The 18,920-nt window shown below is 44.8% G+C and overlaps 1 protein-coding gene across 1 annotated transcript in view; it reads right to left on the bottom strand.

Annotated features, from left to right (window-relative positions):
• Nucleotides 1-3,095: 3,095 nt before the first annotated feature.
• Nucleotides 3,096-18,920, bottom strand: part of NPFF (neuropeptide FF-amide peptide precursor) — a 33,230-nt gene continuing 17,405 nt past the window's right edge. Inside the window, exon 3 of the mRNA XM_078658806.1 lies at nucleotides 3,096-3,439. Coding sequence (XP_078514932.1) covers nucleotides 3,316-3,439 — 124 coding nt within the window. The 3' untranslated portion in view covers nucleotides 3,096-3,315. The remainder of the gene's footprint in view (nucleotides 3,440-18,920) is intronic.

Genomic DNA, 18,920 nt, shown 5'->3' on the forward strand with positions numbered 1-18,920 from the left:
TCAGGCACAGGTGAACCGGAAGCACTTGAAGTGCTTCCGGTTCCCTGGAACTCCAAACACCGGGCGAGCCGGTCTAAACCGGCTTGCCAAAAGCATGCCCTATAAAGTCTAGGGGCGGAGAGGGCAATCCCTCTTTCGCCGCTACCCAGCTTTGAAAGTACTGATCCTCGGGGGCAGGGCCTCGGTCGGAGACCCAAACTTTACTTTTCCCCACCCACCATCCCCTAAGGCAGGCATTGGGGTAAAAAATTGTATGTTTGCAGGTCGGAAAGAGTAATGTAATAAGTGTTTTGGAGTTATGGTTATGTTGAAAAAAAGTATTTAATTAAAGTGTTTTCTTAAATTAATTGGTTTACTTTTAGGAATGATATGTTGTCTTAATAAAGTGTCTAAGATTTTGTTGTTTTTACCTAAGTGATTTAATTTCAGGAAATGTATTTTGTCGTATTTTGTTTTGCCCTTGGTCAGGCGGCAAGGTCGTGAGTGATGAGCATAGTTTGCTGTCCTTTAGAGGGCACACCTTTATCAAAGGGGGATGCCCGAGGGTGAGACAGAGGGTCTCTCATAAAACTCCAAGGGGCAGTTTCAGCCGGTTGGCTGAAGGGGTGCGGGGGCCAGGGGTCTCACTTCCAGTAGGCCTGGTGGCCAACACCACACGCGCATGCGCTCAAGGGCGCAAGGATGCACACTTGCAGGGCCCCTTTATGGAGTTAAGAGTCTGGGCGTTCGGGGGCCCGGGGGAGGTATCTCTCCGGTAAGCTGGACCCCCTTCGCAACATCGCTCTGGTAAGAGTCTTGGGGTTACACCCGGTCGGCTGGAAGGGTGCGGGGGGAAGGGAAGCTACGCTTTCCATAGGCTTGTTGGCCAATCCCCTCATGCGAATGCGCTCAAGGGCGCAGCGCAAGGATGCTTATTAATTACAGCCGCCCCTTTATGAAGGTAAGGCTGAGGGCGTGGGGGGGGGGGGGGGGGCGGGGAGGTATCCATCCTGTAAGCTGGACCCCCTACGCAACATCACTTTGGTAGGAGTTTCTTGGGACGTAGCGTTATTGGGATCTGGGGCCGCCAGTTATTGAACTTGACATAGGCTCTAACAGGGATACGCAGAAAGGAAATCACCTTCATTGCTTAGCTTACGATAGGAATGTCGATGTATTAGAAACATGTTAAAGTTAGCCAACTGACATACTTGTGCCTATCAATGTATTTGACTTTCTGCGTATTTGTGTACATAATGAAAATTTATATTCATTTTAATGTTTTATTATTTTATGTAATAAAATACGGCCGGGGTCTACGGCCCCTAATCCAAACAGCTTGGTGTCTGTTTATGTGATGGTTGCCTTGGGGGAGAGTGAGAGACGGAAGGGCTACTCATCCAACCACGGATCTATTCAGTTAATGAATTGGAGGAGGGGGAATCTTAGGCGGTACCAGGCCATATGGATGTACGTCAATTGTCTGTTTGAACTGTTGGGAATAAATCTGAGCAATGGTTGTGAATCAAGGTTCAAGCACACTGGCGTAGCTAGGGATGGGCGGGGGGGGTTCGCCCCAGGCGGCACCATTTTTTAGGCCGACGCGCGGCACTGTGGCCCGTTGTGGCCGTGGCGGCCTTTATAATTTATTTTGGGAAGTTAGGAACGAACGAAGTTGAACACAGTGTCCCAAATAAATTAAGGCGGCCGCAACGGGCCTCCAGTGCCGCGGCCGCCGCCCACAGCAGAGGATACGGGGAAACCTGTGTGCAGGAGGGAGACCGCGGCGCTGCCTTTTCTCTTGTTCTTCGGGTGGTCAACGGTTCTGGAAAAGAGCCGGCCCAGATCGGCTGCACAGCCTCGTGTCAGCCGGACTCGGTCTGGTACCCAGCTCAGGAGCATCGGAGCCTCGCAGCGTTTTTAAGTTTGCGGTGAGGGGTTCCAGGCACCTCCAAGAGAGAGGGGCTGCCGATGTCCGATTGTGTTGGGTTAGAATCTGCCAGGGAGCTCGGGTGTCTCGGAGCCTTGTGGTATGTGCGGAGTCTGTGCTTGGGATCGGGATTACTCATTTTGGGAGAATTTTCGAGTGTTTTGGAACTTGTTTTTGCAAGCTGCTGCGTTAGGGAAGTGAGTGTTTGCAATTGGTTTTTGCGAGCTGTTGGGATTATGGGAGCTACTGTAGTGGAGTTAAGCAAGGAGCTCGGCTCTGTTTTGGGGATTGCTCAGTTTGGACATTTTAAGTGCCTTTAAAATTGGTGTTTGGCAAAGCGGAGGGCCCTGGTATTTTTGTAATCAAAGTAATGTTTGGGCCCAGGGTTGTTAAGGGAGCCAGTGGCAGCTCCTACCTACGAATTCACAAAGACCTCGGCTGCCACACTTTAGGAGGGAAATAGTGCCTAGAAGAGGCCTCGGGCCGCTAGGCCTTCTGGCTTTTTCAGTCACTCAAGGGCCAGTGTGTGTCTTTACGCCTCCGAGCCTGCTGCTAACCGGAGCGGGGTGCAGCTATCCATGAACTGATCGGATGTGAATACAGCTCTCTGATGGATGTCACATGCAATTTTTCTGAGTCCCCAGATAGATCATGCAGTCTGTGTGTTCTCTTTTGCACTGCCAGTCACCGGTGTATTCAACTGTGTAGCCTTTGACCGTGTCATGTATGTGCATGTAACTTGCATGATCGAGGTAACTATTAGCAGCAATAGTACGTGTCTCTCGGACATCTTTCAAGTGCTCACCGTCCTTTTTCCCCAGCACACCTCCCCCCCCCCCAAGGGGCGGCAATCTGAGGGATAGCCCCGGGTGCCACAAGCTCTAGCTACGCCCCTGTTCAAGCAGTATTTCCCTTTTATGCAGTGCTTGAAATGGAAAATACCTGCTTGTTTCTGAAAAGTGCCGGTATTCTCCAATAAAGGTATTGCATTTCTCTTGAAAAAGTGCTGGTACTCTCCCTCTCAAAATAAAAAACTGCTGGCACTCTGTACTGTTAAAAGCACTGCTTTTATGGACAGAAAAGGAACAAAAGCTATGTGAGCTGCTTCCTCAGTAAGGATGTTTGCACTGGCTTGCTTGTCCAGACTGGAAAGTCAACATTAATGCATTTATAACAGGACTATGCGTAGCATTTGTGAAAACTTTATTACCACAGCACAGCCAAAAAAAAACACTTGGGCATAAGAGACGGGCATGTTCGCACAAGCATTCATTTGTAGTCCATATTGTGCACGTGCCAGTCCACAGTGAGATGGCTCAAGGCTATAACTTGTGGAGGAGCGCCACCCACTCAATCGGACTGTCTCATCTGCAACTGGCCTCTGGGTGGTTCACTAGTGGAAGTCTTCACTTTTTCTTGCCGAAGCGCTGTGGTACAGCCATGCTCCAGAACTGTGGTACTTTGGAATCCCCACCCCTCGACTGAATGCGCATATCGTCAGTGGAGCTTCCTCTGGTCTCCCGACCAAACCTACAGTAAGAGTGAGAAAGAGAGAGAGAAAGAAAAAGAAAAAGAAATAAGGATAAAGGCAAATGAAGTAGTGTCACGCAGGTGTAGGCTAGAGAAGAAAGTGTCGACAGTTCCATAAGCGCCGTCATCATTGGTGGACAGACCTTTACATTAAAAAATCAGCCACTGAGAATACTATTAATAGTTGTAACAAGTGACTTGATTTAATGTATGTATGTAGATTAACACAGATGTGATAAATACAAAGATAAAGAGACGTGTAAATCCTATTCACATGAACACAATCAGATCAGATGTGCTTAGCATTAATTGAAGGCATTGGGTATTACGGTTTCATTACATTTAACATTTTAAACAACATTTAGGTCTTAACTGTTCGTGGCATTAGAGCCCTGGTCATTTGCAGCCCGTCTCTGAATGGAAAAAGGAAGATGAGTATTGAGTTTGTACTTCTGCTGTGTTGATGTTCCCTTTTGTGACAGGACATAGATTCTTACTATTTGTAGCGTCTTACAGTTAAAATGATCAAAGACATCACTTTTGTGAGCTCAGTTCAGTAGCTCCACAGGAGATAAGCTAGTGGTTGATTAACCACTGTGTTTGTTTCTATTCCCTGATAATCATAACAGACATTGGTTATGCTGTTTACTACTGCCAACACTGCCACCCTCAAAATACTGTGTGTTCAGTCTTTGTGTTGGAGTGATTTATTTTCTGTCGTTAACCATGACCTTTTGATTTTATATAATAAACTGAGAGGGGTTTTCACCCAGCACTCTTCGTCCATGGGTCTGTGAAAAATAGGACAAACACTTAGGTAAGGAGGAACTCTGCTTATTGCCAGTGACACTGAGCTCCTGGCAGCCATTGCCGTCCTGGAACTCCACACCACACTGCGAACCCCCAGGATTCCACCCACCACATTCCAATCCTAACATCCCCACAGAAGCTTAACCAAACACACCCCTCTCCCTACACACTATCAAGCAGATGCAAAAAAAATCAACATACCATGCAAACAAATGAAACCTTAAATATGACTTTGGCTGCAATGTTAACAATAACATACAGAAAGTTATTTACAATATACAGTACGCATGAAATGGAAGATAAAAATCAGCCTGGTATCTTATCTTCAAATTAACTGTGACATACTAACAGCTAACGTAATAACAAACTTTAAAGAAACCTATTACTACAGAATAAAATCCTGGTCAAAATTAGTTCAATGTCTGTTCATTCCATAATCTTTAAATTTGGAAGGTAAAGATTAAGCCCGTACTGTCTTGGAACACCCCACCAAATCTGTCACCACATCTCTTCCATAGTCCGAACCATCGCTTAACTTTTCTCGCACATAAGCAGTCATGGCATCAGGCATGATAGCAATCACACTTTTGTTCCATATCTTACCATTCTCTAACACCACAATATAGTCTCTGAACTCTTTAACTTTGACAAGTGCAAAGAACTTGAGCTGCCCCTTTGGTTCCAAAAAGAGGTTTCTTGACTCTCACCCAAACTCCCACACTCACCGGTAGTATTTTTTCCACCTTCTCCATAGTGCTGTATTTCCTTTGTACCACACTTCTAATGTCTGACCGCAACACGTTCTAGTTTATTTGAGTCCTATCCTTTCTACCCATACACTCCTCCTTCAATCCGGAACCCGAAATCCCCCTACTCAACAATCAAAAAGGTGATATACCTGTACTTATGTGGGGCATCGTTCTAATTGACCAAAGCATGGATCGAATACCTTCCCTCTAAGCCATCACATTGACTAGTGCCAACTGCAATTAGTCTTTTTAATGGTGCAATTAAATCTTTCCATCAGTCCATTGCTGCGGGAATGTTATGAGGAGGATCTGATGTGCTTAATTCCCACTGATTCTAAAAATCTCTCCATCTTCCTAGACACAAGTTGGGTTCCATTGTCGGTTACCAGCTGCTCTGGATAACCTTCCCTGATAAATACCTCCCATAAAAACTCAATCACTTTTGTAGTATTCACCGTTTCCACAAGCTTTAATTCAGGCCATTTAGACAATAATCTGTTAGGACCCAAACATATTTAGGAGTAGCACCCTGGATAGCCAAAGGCCCAGCAATGTCCAGTGCCAAATTGCACTATAGTATATTGTCACTCCTCATGGGTGTGCAGGAGAAGGCACGACTACATGTGTTTATCGAGCAAAACACATGCATAACACTCCCTGACATAATGCTCAATATCTCTGTCTACACCTGGCCACTAAAAGTCTTCCTTCACTCTTCTTTTCATGGCACATATGCCCAAATGACCTCCATGAGCAAGATTCAAAACTTTACAATGAAGACCGCACAGTACACCCAAAAACTCACACCTGTGCATCACTCCGCAAAAGAAATTCACACAACAATGGCGGACCTTTCAACCACAGCCGACACAAAGTTCCAGATAGTTATGGCTTTGTGCACTACACCTCCAACATTAGCCACTGTATGATATTGCTGAAGAGCAGAGACAAGTTCAAAACAGAATGGAATGGTGCACCCAAAAGGAAAAGTCAACAAATCTTCAAGTCTGTTTACAGAAAAAATTGTTCCTTTATTTAAATCCACTTTAAAATATAAAGTCCAGCAACCACAGCATCCACCCAACGTGTGTAGTTCATAATAAACTGAGCTTCTTCAGGGCTTATATGTCTTAATAAGTGCTGATTTTCTTATTCCATGAACTAATATCAGTGGTTTCCATATATCGTTGGCCATATAAGGCATGCAAACAGTCAGTCATTTTCAAAGTCCAACACCAAATCTGGCAGGCTCTTAAAATAAATCCCAAAACAGGAGGGGGTACTGTTATCCCCCATTCGATTCCTGAATCAGTACCGAAATACTCCGTCACCGTCCCGCCATCACCTGAAATGCTGATGGAGCCAGAACTTCAAAGCCTTACGAAAAGGAAGGTGGGCCTGCATCCAAGAAATGAATAAGGAAGAGTATTCCAGAGCTTGAATGAAGCCAAGGAAAGGGCTCTCCCAGCCCATCTTGTCTTTTGGAACTTAGGAATAACCAGCAAATTCCCTACAGAACACAGCTGTCTCAATGGCATGTATTGTTGGAACAGGTTCTTAATTCCATCAGGGCCTGAATTGTCTAGTGCTTTGTGGACAATGCATAAGGCTTTAAATGTGAATAATCGTTTGTTAACCAGAATCAAATGCAAATTACGATTTGGAGCAGATACTGAATGGGATTTAGGAAGATCAAGAATGCGGTTCGCTGCTGCATTCTGGACAAGCTACAGCTTGGCTATAGCCGTCTTATTGGCATCCACATAACCACAGCCTGCATGCAGTTCTTGAATTTGGTAGCAGATGCCTCTATGTTCTTCGTGATAGATACAATTATTTGCGTGTCGTCAGTGTAGGATAAGGCTTTTAACCCAAAATATCTAATCAGTTTGCCCACGGGGAAACATATAGCCTAAACAGTGTGGGGCACAGGGAGGAGCCTTGAGGAACCCCATATGGAGTAGCTAGCTATGGGTTCAGATTAGAACTGATTTACCATCACTGTCTGTGACTTATACATCAGAATGGACGAGAGGAGCTTCAGTGCTGAGTCTACGATCCCGATTTGCTGCAGGAGATCAACCAGCCAGGTGGGAGAGATGAAGTCAAAGACAGCGTATTGATTCAGAAGGATCAGCACTGCAGCTTGCCCTGCATTCACAATGGAGCGGATGCTATTTACAGCAGATAACAGTGCAGTCTCAGTCTTGTGTTTACTCCTGAATCCAACCTGGGAAGCATCCAACAGATGTTGTTCCAAATAGGTCATCAGCTGGATATTCAGGTGTTTCTCCAAGATCTTTGTGGGAACCGGCAACAAAGAAATCGTCTGATAGTTTTTTATACATCCTCCATACATGCTTTATTCCACTCCTCCTCTGAAAGTGAACTCTTCAATACAGCATCAACCATGGACACAAATTCCACATCCTCAAAGTCCCGGTCTATTTTATGAACTTGATCCTTCAAGGGTAACCTGGACAAACAGTCAGCTGCAAACTTTCGCACAACAGTAACATACTGCAACTTGTATTGAAACTCCTGCAATCGGTATTGCCATTTGGCAATATGTGGAGTTGCTCTACCACCACACTTGGTTTATAATAAATCCACCAGTGGCTTATGGTCAGGTTTCAAGAGAAATTCCTTTTTCCAGATAAAATTCTTAAAGTACTGAACACCCCACCACATTGCCAAAGCTTCTTTCTCTATGAAAGAATAAGTATGTTCAGCCCCCCGTAAGGCTCTCGAGGCAAAGGCAAAAATCTGTGGTAATAATGCACATATCACTGGTGTTAAATGGTTTTAGGGGCCCTACTGTAATAATTACCTTCATGGTGGAATTTAATGTCCTGTCACATTCATCATTCCACAAGAATCTAGGATTTTGTTTTTTAAAGTGTACGTAAACACACCTTTTGTGCAGTAAAATTCCCAACAAATTTTGAATAATATTCACTGAGCCCTAAGAATGATCTAAATTGATCCTTATCATTAGGGGCGGGAGTATCCTAAATAGCTCTCAGACTCTCAACTTTGGGCTCCATTCCGTTACTAGATATATGGTGCCCCAAATAGTCCACACCTAGCTGACTAAATTTACACTTGTCCCTCCTTAACGCAAATCCACTCTTCCTGATTATTTGCAAACCCCCATCTAGCCTTAATTCATTCTTCTTTTTGATTTTTCCTATATACTAATATGCCATCCTGGAAATATACTACACCAAGGACATTCTTGAACAAGCTACCCATCAACCTCGGAAAGACAGGTGAGGCAGAATCTAAACCAAATGGCATGCACACGTAATGATAGGCTCCCTCAGGTGTCACAAAAGATAAGTGTCTGGACTCCTTGCACAATTCTATTTGGTGGTAACCTGCTGTCATATCTAGGGAAGTAAAAACGTCATCACCATCAAGAGTGGTTAACATTACAATGATATTTGGGAGGGGTTGCCGGTCCACCCAAATATTTTTACTAAAATCCCGCAAATTGACACATAATCTCACAGACATATCAACTTTGAATTCTAAATGTATGGGGGAAAGCCACTCAGACCCCTCAATAGGCTTGATTATACCTAACACACATGCCCTTTCCAGCTCATCTTTCAACCCCATTCATTCCTCAAAGCCAAAGGCACCTTACATACTTTGTGCCCTAACTGGCACACATTTTCTTTCAGAACAATACAATGTTGGAACCCCTTCAGTTTTCCCAACTCATTCATAACCACACTGGGGGTACAGCCCAATCCACTCACATTCACCAAGCAATAACACACTCTGGTATTTACTCAACTCATTCTCTTTGAATAACCTGCTCTTTGAAATTACTTGTTCGGGATGATTCGAGTCAAGTACAATATTGAGTTCACCTTGCTCTTCCCACCATAAAAGATTTGCATCATTATTTGTCACATAAATAGAACCATGTGTTGAGCTGTGCTCAAATTCTATATTAGCCCAGAATTTGCCAAAAACGTCCACTCCTTTTCCCCCATTAACAAAATGATTTATTTGGGAGGTTTCCAATGAGTATTTGGAATTCATACACACCAAAGTATAAAGGGACTCTAAATCGACCATTACTCTAATTATTTTAACATTCCCCAATATGTCACAATGAAGTAGTTTTATATTCCTCACCGACTCCAGAGAAGCAATTTCTACCAGTGTCCCTTCCACATCTTCACGTGAGTATAATGTTAACACAAAATTCTCATCAGACTCCGTCTCCATATCTTCCATTGCACTCACAGTTTCACTTTTTTGGTTCATCGCAGGCATAATGTCCTTACTTGCCACACTTAAAACATGACCCTCCAACAGGGGGACAAGTCTTGCTGTTGCTTAAATGATTTTTGCTCCCTGATCAAAAAAGTCAGCCCACTCCTCCCACGAACAAACCGCTCTCGTACACCCACACCTTGGGGCGATCTATTAACAACATTCTCTTTCTCCCGTGGATTTTCTTTCTCTCGTGGTTTGTCAAATTGTTTCGTCCAGTACCTTTACTTCATGCACACTCGCATTTTTACACATTTCTTTGACACAGTATTCAGAATGTTCAATACTCCTAGCAATCGTAAGTGCCTTCTCTGAATCTCGATCTTCAGTAGATAACAATTTCTCTTGTATTTTTTTATTATTCGTTTTTCTATGAGTTGATACTGTATAATCTCATCTTTAAACTCCCTGTAATTACTAAGTGTTGCAAGGGTTTGTAACCCTGACACTAAGTCATCAACTGGTTCACTCGGAAATTGTGAACATTATAAAAACTAATGATGTTCCAGTACTGTGTTTTTCTTTGGGTTAAACCTCTTGTCCATAGTTTCCAACACACAAAGATACTCATCAATAACTTCATGAGAACCTTCATCCTCCTCCACAACCCCAGAAACACCGAGCTCCAAGCAGCAGCTGCCATCCTGGAACTCCACACCACATTCTGAACCCCCAGGATTCCATCCATGACATTCTACTACAAATATCCCCAGAGAAGCTAAACCAAACAGTCTGTCAGTGTATCAGCCACATTTTTGTACCACCAACAACATACAGCATGGGCCACATGAACGGCCTACTTCATCCAGTATCTGTGAGTACAGAATGTTGCTCTGCACAGTGTCCAACTATACATAATACGTTGTCCCCTGGTACGGTTTTACAAGACGCACTCACAAACACTGCCAAAGTCAAAGTTGGCAGCCAACACCAGACCGGATGGCTTTGCTAATGCTTGCTAAATAATTACCTCTGTTCTAATTGCTATGATCACCACAGCCATACCAGCGTGTGATCTATCTAGCTGTCAGAACTTCCAACAAAAGAAAGACAATATCAAGGAATGAGCTGTCTGTGGAGTCTGGAGAGAGACAGAAAAAGTTGCTTCAATGACGATGGAGACTAAAAAGAAACAAAATACACTTCTCACCTACTGTTTCACATACTATAGTGAGTTTAAACAGAGCCCTGGCTAGTGCTGTGATTTATAGTGGAGAACATTACTTAACTGTAACCACTGTTTTGCAGCTTTTCTCTCCCATGGGTTCACACGCAGTACATAGTTTGCCACCAAATGCTAGCCTAGAAAATTGCAACTGGATGTTTTTTGGGTATCAATGTGGAATATATGAACTACCACCCAGAACATTGCTCTGCAATCAGCAAAGCACCTCACCTAAACTTTATCTTCACAATCTAGGGCCAGATGTAGGTCGGTCGGTAACGGCCGAAAATCGGTATTTTCGGCCGTTACCGACCGGTATTGAAGAATTGGTATGTAGGGGCTTATTTTTACAAAATCGGTAAATTTACCGATCGGTAAATTTACCGATTCTGTAAAATACCGAATCGGTATTTTTTACCGATTCGGTAAATTTGAGATGTAGGTGGGACTCTTCTGAGTCCCACAAGCCTTACCGAATCGGTATTTTACCATCAAATCCAATTTGATGGTAAAATACCGATTCCAGTGTGCATGCACACCTCTGCCATATGACAGGCAGACCTGCCCTTGGGGCATGTATGCCTGCCACATGGCACCCAAGCCTGTTTTGGGGGGGCCAGAGGGTGTCAAAGTGACACCCCCTGCACCCTTGTGAAATTCGGTATTTACCGATTCGGTAAATACCGAATCGGTAATGCCCATTCATTCCTATGGGCTTCAAAGCCCATAGGAATGAATGGGCATTACCGATTCGGTAATCGGTAAATACCGATTTTTCTCCGATTCGGTATTCCAGCACATCTGGAATACCTACATACCCACCCCTCAGATTTACCGATTCTTAATTACCGAATCGGTAAAATTCGGTAATTAAGAATCGGTAAATCAATCCTACCTACATCTGGCCCCTAGTTATTTATTAAACTAATACCTGGTATATTCCCGTTAATGGGGAAAAAACTATCTTGAACAGCAACTGAATAGACAATTCAGGCTCTCACTTCAAACAATATAAAATATCGTTGATAAAGCCAAACCTCAAATATCAAATTTCAAAGCAATACATATTGCAGAGGAAACTTAAGTTCGATGTATTAAAAATGTGGTTAATAAGAGTGATCACAATTTGTGTAGTGACTTTTTGCTAACACTAATTTATTTTGCTAACAGACCTATGTACAAATAAATAAATGTACAAAATAACAAATCGTTAGTTGTAGAGCTTTTTGCCTAATTAATATTCATTCAGCAGGTCGTAATTTGTGACTTCCAGTGAATGGCTGCAAAGACAGAGATGGCTCTACAAGGGGCAGTTCCATGTATTTGCATTTAAATACAGAAAACTTGTTTTTATGCAGTGCAATACTGGGACTCCTTTTTAAAAAAAAAATGTTTTCTATTTGAAAAAATTTAGTGAGAGCGGGCAGTGGTCCCCTGGGCCACAATCTACCTTTACCGCCGTGCCCATCCCCCTCAGAGGCTGCCACCCTGATTCCCAAAGGGGATGGGGTCCAAAGGCGAACCATAGGCTGCGGTCTAGCTGGAGGAGGGGCTAGGCTATATCTTGGCTGACAGGACGAAGCGCGAGGCGGCAGTAGTAGGTGGTGGCAGCTACTACGATTCCGCTTGAGCGCTGGGGGGCAGACTGCGAGGCACTTGAATGTAATGATTGAGATTACTGCGTACTCTTCTGCTTTTACCTGATCGCCAAATTGTTCGTCCCTATAGTTTTTTACTCGCACTTGAAATCAACTTTTTAACAGTTCTATTTGCTGCTGCTACACTATTTTAGAATCCCCTTCCTTACCTGGTGCGAGGTGTGCTCTCCCTGCCCCGGTCCATCGCGGCTGTATTGCCGTTTGTGTGGAGGGCAGGGCGCCATCTTGGGTCAGTCCCTGAGCCCGGCAGAACCATAGGCTGCGGTCTAGCTGGAGGAGGGTCTAGGCTATATCTTGCTCATGATCTACCGGACGCGCAGCGGGCTAGGCTATATCTTGCTCATGATCTACCGGACGCGCAGCGGGCGCTCCAAAGGGGCGCCAAAGGGAAGTCCGTCTGCGCCCGTCCGCGCCTGGACCGTGCCAAGGGCCATGCCCCCTGACCCCCCGAGACCCCTACCCGGAAATAAGGTACTTATCTACACCAGCTCCCAACTTACGGATATCAGGAACACTACTAGCACCTCTTGTTGTCCCCATTTTAAACTTGACTCCCTTATCAACCTAGTGTCTACATACTGCCCCAACTGCTCTTATAACCTTACCCTACCTTTCCGCCAATGCCCGAACAATCTATCTCCGGAGCTATCAAATCTAAACACATCAATTGTTCGCTTATCAACGCTCGTTCTCTTGCAAAGCACAAATTTGAAATTTCTGAAATGATAACCAGTCATAACATTGATCTCCTATTCATAACCAAAACTTGGGGTGACCAAGCATCGGGTCCAGACGTTTGCATCACCACCCCTGATGGCTATCAAGTAATCAGACAGGATAGACTCTCAAACAAAAAAGGGGGTGGGATAGCAATTATCTACAGGAAAAAATTTGCAACTAAAATAGAATCTATTGACCTCGCATCCGCCGAAGCATTAACTTTCTCAATCACGCTCTCACACTCGCAATCCTTCAAAGGAACTCTTCTCTACCGCACACCGAGTGCCCGGACTGATTTCTTCGCAGCACTTAACAGCTTAATAGAGCCTATCGCCGCAACACCTGATTACACAATATTAGGAGATTTTAATTTCCATCCAGATATCCCCACTGACAAAGATTCCCTAGTCTTAACCTCGGACCTTCTATCAGTAGGTCTTCGACAATTAGTCACCTTACCCACTCATCAAGCGGGCCATACTCTTGATGGCTTATTCACCAACAATAGCCACATTGCTTTATCAGCAGTTATCCCACTAACCTGGTCTGATCATTCGGCTGTTATGTTTACTATCAAGACAACTAATCACAAATCCCCACACGGCACCTCTTGTCCCCCTGTTCAATTTCGAGCCTGGAAGAACATTGATGCTCCAACCCTACAGATGACCCTCTCATCCACTCAACCGGATGACACAATCGATCCACACATAGCCTTTAATAATTACTCTAGCTGGCTACACAACGCATTCACCACGTTAGCACCCTCCAAGAATATCTCGCCCAACCGGATTTCCCCGTCCGCTCCCTGGTTTTCAGAAACCCTCAGATTGAAAAGGGAACGATGCAGAAACCTAGAAAGGCGATGGCGCAAGCATTATGACAACAATGATAGATCTGTGTACAAAAAAGCACTAGCCACATACAAAATGCGTCTTACCACAGAAAAAAGCAGATTCTACCTCACACAAATAGAATCAGCCCAGAACTCCGCTAAACATCTCTTTCAAGTAGTAACTAAATTATCCTGCCCGCCGGTGAGCGCAGCTACTGAACCCTCTCAAACTCTCTGTAATTCCCTGGCAGATTTCTTCAAATGAAAGGTCGATGACATCTATTCCAACTTTGCATCCAAGGGCACCATTGATCACCCAAATCACAACATAAGCTTTAGCTCCCCCACCCCTACATTCTGCGAATTCAGTCAAACCTCACCTATGCAGAAAGCAGAACTAAAAGCAACCACCAAATCAGGATTCCCCCCTCAACCCTTGTCCACCTCCCATCCTTAAACCCATCTCAAACGTAATAGGACCCACTCTTACTAAAATTTGCAATTCCATGTTTCTCTTAGGTTCCTATCCTTCCATTTGGAAAAAAGTGATCATCAAACCTTTATTAAAAAAAACGAATCTCGATCCCGCAGAATTGACAAGTTACAGACCTATTGCATCACTTCCCTTCCCATCCAAAATATTTGAAAAAATCATGAACATCCTGTTGTCCCACTATATTGACCAGAATAACCTCCTGGACGACACACAATTTGGATTTAGGAAGGGCCATGGGACAGAAACGGCCCTCATAAAAGCATTGGGCTAGATCAGGTCGATACTCGACCAAGGCGGCGCAGCAGTCCTGATACTATTTGACTTGTCCGCAGCCTTTGACACGGTCGATCATACTATTTTGATCGACCGTGTATCCTCAATTGGCATCCATCACAAAGCTAAAGCCCTTTTGACCTCCTTTTTATCTGACCGTACACAATCAGTCAAACTTGGAGATTACTACTCCCCTGTTTTTACCCTGCCTTGTGGAGTACCCCAAGGGTCCTCGCTAAGTCCGACCTTATTCAACATCTATGTGTCGGACTTCTCCAGGGTCATCAAAGCACATGGAATAAGATTAACATCATACGCCGACGATACCCAGTTGGTATTGGCTATACATAATGATGGAGGAGCAATTGCCGCTAACTTCCAAGAGGGTATGTTGGCTATTAGCTTCTGGATGGCAGAGAACTGCCTAAAACTTAATTCTGACAAAACGGAGGTCATGATCTTTGGCAGTCTTACCCCCTCATGGTCCCCAGCTTGGTGGCCTACCGATCTGGGTCCCCCTCCACCAATTTTGACCCGCACCCCAAAGTTTACCTCAATATCTCCTATCATTCGTCAACTACATTGGCTGCCGGTCAGAAGCCGCACTAAATTCAAGGCTTTGTGCATCGCCTACAAAGCTATTAACAGTACAGGGCCGGAGTTCCTAAAAAAAGCACTTCGTACTTACACCCCCAAAAGACCTTTGCGCTCTTCCTCGGCCCACCTGCTTACAATCCCGCGGACGGAAAAAAGTGGTCTGGGGAGACAGACGATTCATAGTGGCCGTTTTCAGACTGTGGAATACCCTCCCCATCCACATTAAAAAACACCTCATCCCTGCTGTTATCCCGGAAACAAGTAAAGACCTGGCTTTTTAATCAGTAGTCCCACCTAGCGTCTCTTGAGTTACCTTCAGCGCAGAGACACCCCAGGGTATTTGCGCGCTATATAAATTTCATAAATAAATAAATAAAATGCAAATCACTTACCATCCCATATTGGGAGCTAGTAACCGACCAGTGGCTTGTAACGGCAATTATGGACCCACACCATTGAAAGACACCTTAACAACTCACAATTTGGGAGGAACATCCAAGTCTATTTATTTATTTATTTTATAAAGTTTTATTTACCCCAACCACTTGTCTGTTCAAGGGTCCCCATCCTTTTCTCTGGGTTCCACCTCTCATGTTCAGAGTGTGAGGTAAGGTCTAAAGCAGCATCTCTTGCCCCCACCCCCGACCCTTGCACTTGGTCTCTGGGGTCTAGGCCTGGTCAGTCTCTCACCCAGTTTGTATGAGCAGCACCAGGCTGAGCTCAGCTATTCTGCAGCAGCAGAGACCATTTCCAATCTGACACTTTTCACCTTCCTTGTGGGGTGCCGCAGGGCTCGGCCCTATCACCCACCCTCTAACATCTATGTCACTCCTCTGGCTAGAATCATCAGAGAGTATGGTTTCACTTTGGTCTCCTATGCAAATGATTCCCAACTCATTATATCCTTATCAAAAAATCCAGAAGCTACTGCCGTTAGCTTCCATTCCTGTCTGACCAAAATCATGAGCTGTATGGGTCAAGGCTTCCATAAGATTAATACCGAAAAAACTGAGGTGATGGAATTTGGTAAGGGCCCTTCCGTGTGGATCCAAACCTGGTGGCCAACAGAGGCGGGTGAGTGTCCCTGTCCAACATCTAAGGTCCGGAATCTAGGAATCATCTTGGACAATCAATTACATTTTGCAGGCCAGATAAACAACCTTACGTCTTCCTGTTTTTTCTTACTAAAGATCCTACATAAGATTTTTATTTTTATTCCTCAGGAATTCAGGAGAACGGTGGTGGTAGCCCTTTTTCTGTCTAGAATTGACTACTGTAACACACTTTTTGTGGGAATTGACAAAGCTCAGTTTTCCAAATGACAGTCTTTACAAAATGCAGCCGCTCGTCTGCTTTTAAACATCCCCAAAGGCTATTCTATCTCAGCTGGAATAAGAGCATTACATTGGCTCCCTATTCAGCAGCGAGTGGAGTTTAAGGCCCTCTGTCAGGTCCACAAGGCACTATATGGCGGCGGAGCTACTGATATCCAAATACTGTTCCTAAGGTATGCGCCTAGGAGTAACCTAAGATCAACTCATGTGGGTCTTGTTCAAAATAACAAATTTTGCAGAGCTAGATGGGGAGGCAGGAGTTTCTCCTACTGTGCAGCCACTCTATGGAACAAGATGCCAACTGTCATGAGGCTGCAACCTAACTTGCAGCTTTTTAGGAAAATACTTAAATCCTGGTTGTTCCCTCCTGAATAAGTTACATGAACTTGAAGAGCATCACTGTCGCACTGTTTTCAGCGCCAAGACGCCACGGCATTCGAGCGATTTATAAACTTCTTTTTCATTTAATTTCACAATAACCTACATGAAACTGGCTAGTATCAGTGGTATTCATTAGCTACTGAGCTCGGTTGACTGTAGAACAGATGGACAATCCCTCACCCCTCCACACAGGTGCACTATGATCAGAAGCCCGTGCCACTTAAATGACTATTTAGTGTCAAGAGCTCTGTCGCTAATGAGGGGTGTCGCCTACTTTTACAGCATAGTAGTCACCGCTATTCAGTTCTGCTAACGTGTGCACCCGAAACAGACTCTGCTGAAGAAGACAGTGGCTGATCTGATGTCATTCTACTTTGGGCTAATGAACACAGGGTTACAATTATAGTACACATAGGGTGTTGGAGCAGGAGCTTCGTATGTTGAAGGTTTATGTGAGTGGAGAGCACCCTTGTCGCCTCTTTGCTACTAGCTCATCTCGTGTTGATGACAGCAGAGAAACGTATGCATACAGAAGTCCAGAAATGAAAGTATAAGGCATCATATGTCGATGAATATACACTGTACGCTTAGATCAGCTGTTTGGTCAATAATATGTATTGCTTGACATTTTCTCTCTTTGAAAGCACTACATAATAAACAATATGAAATTTCGCATAGGACATCATTTTAAGGAGATCATGTCGTGTGTAGGCTGGGAACAGATGGGGGTCCAGGTGGTGGGGGATCTGTTTGTGGATCGGGAGCTGGTGCCCTTCCCGGTGCTGCAGGAGATGTACGGGCTCCCGGAGGGAGACTTCCTGATACACGCTGCGGTCACTACCGCTATCCAAAAACACTGGAAGAGTGGGAGGATGGAACCGGTGGTAACCCTTGCTTGCCAATATACTGTGATGGCAGCAGGTACGGTTAAGGCGGTGACATGCCTCCAGTCCCGACTGCTCCGGGAGGGCATGAGTCCATTAGATGCTCTTAAAGCAAAATGGGAAGAATGCATAGATCGGCAAATACCGGATGCCACGTGGGAACAAATCCTTAAACGGGCATGGAAGAGCACCAGGAACGCTCGTCTCCAACTAATTCAATACTTTGTGTTACATAGGGCCTATTAAACACCGGGGAAGATCCGGAAATACTTCCATGTTCAGGAGGCGGCGTGCCCGAGATGTCGGGAGGAGGATGCTGAGCTTGAACACATGCTATGGCTCTGTCCGCGCATGGGGGGCTACTGGGAGGAAGTGGGGGTACTTTTAAATGCGGTCACAGACAGACGATTGGACTGTGGCATGGCCACCTGCTTACTACACTGGTTTCCGCACATGGCCAAGACCAAGGTAACTAGCAAATTTATTGATTTAGGGCTTTTGCTAGCTGAACGCGAAATTACCTGGCATTGGAAAGCGACAGAGGGGCCGTCGTTTGGGAGGTGGAGGAGGGAATTCTGTAAGTGGGCAAGCTGCGAAAGCGTAGTGAGGCTTCGGCAAGCTACCCGCTCAGGTAATGATAAAGCGCTGGAGGTAGCTCGAGCTTGGGAGGCCCTGGTCCAGTCTTTGAAAGACCGACAATTGATTGAAGAAGAGGAGTGAGTTTCACGTCCATGTGATTATTACATATAGCAAGTAGATTTGCTACACCATTGGTCACCACCGTTGAGATAGGTTAAGCGACTATGTAAGTGCCCACACCACCATTTATGCAAGGGGGGAGGGACCTGAGAGGGAGGGGGGAGCTGCATACAGGACGGAGGAAATCCCTGCTATCGGCGATTGGCTATGTTGGCAAGTACATTTGCTGTTGAGTTGATTGTCGCTTTGTTGCGCTATGTTTTCTGGGGACGAAGGATGGGAAGCAGGATAAAGAAGCAGGGAAGTAAAGAAATAACAATGGGGATTAATCAGTATTAGCTCCAGGGGGTGGTTAACGTTTGGGTGTTGGGATATTGGGAGTTACAGAAAGCAGACGCACATATCCTTTGCTGGCCGGACATGATTGTGTTTATATGACTTACACATGTGCGTTGCATTTCTGTTCTTGCCGCCCGACCCCCGGGTTGTGGGCAGAGTGGCTGTGTAATGCGAATTTTACTGTATCATTGATTACAAGTGATGCTTATATAATTGTTGACCGGCATAAGTGTGTAAAAGAATATCTG

Source organism: Lissotriton helveticus, chromosome 1_1 (assembly GCF_964261635.1).
Source record: "Lissotriton helveticus chromosome 1_1, aLisHel1.1, whole genome shotgun sequence".
NCBI classification, from domain to species: Eukaryota; Metazoa; Chordata; class Amphibia; order Caudata; family Salamandridae; genus Lissotriton; species Lissotriton helveticus.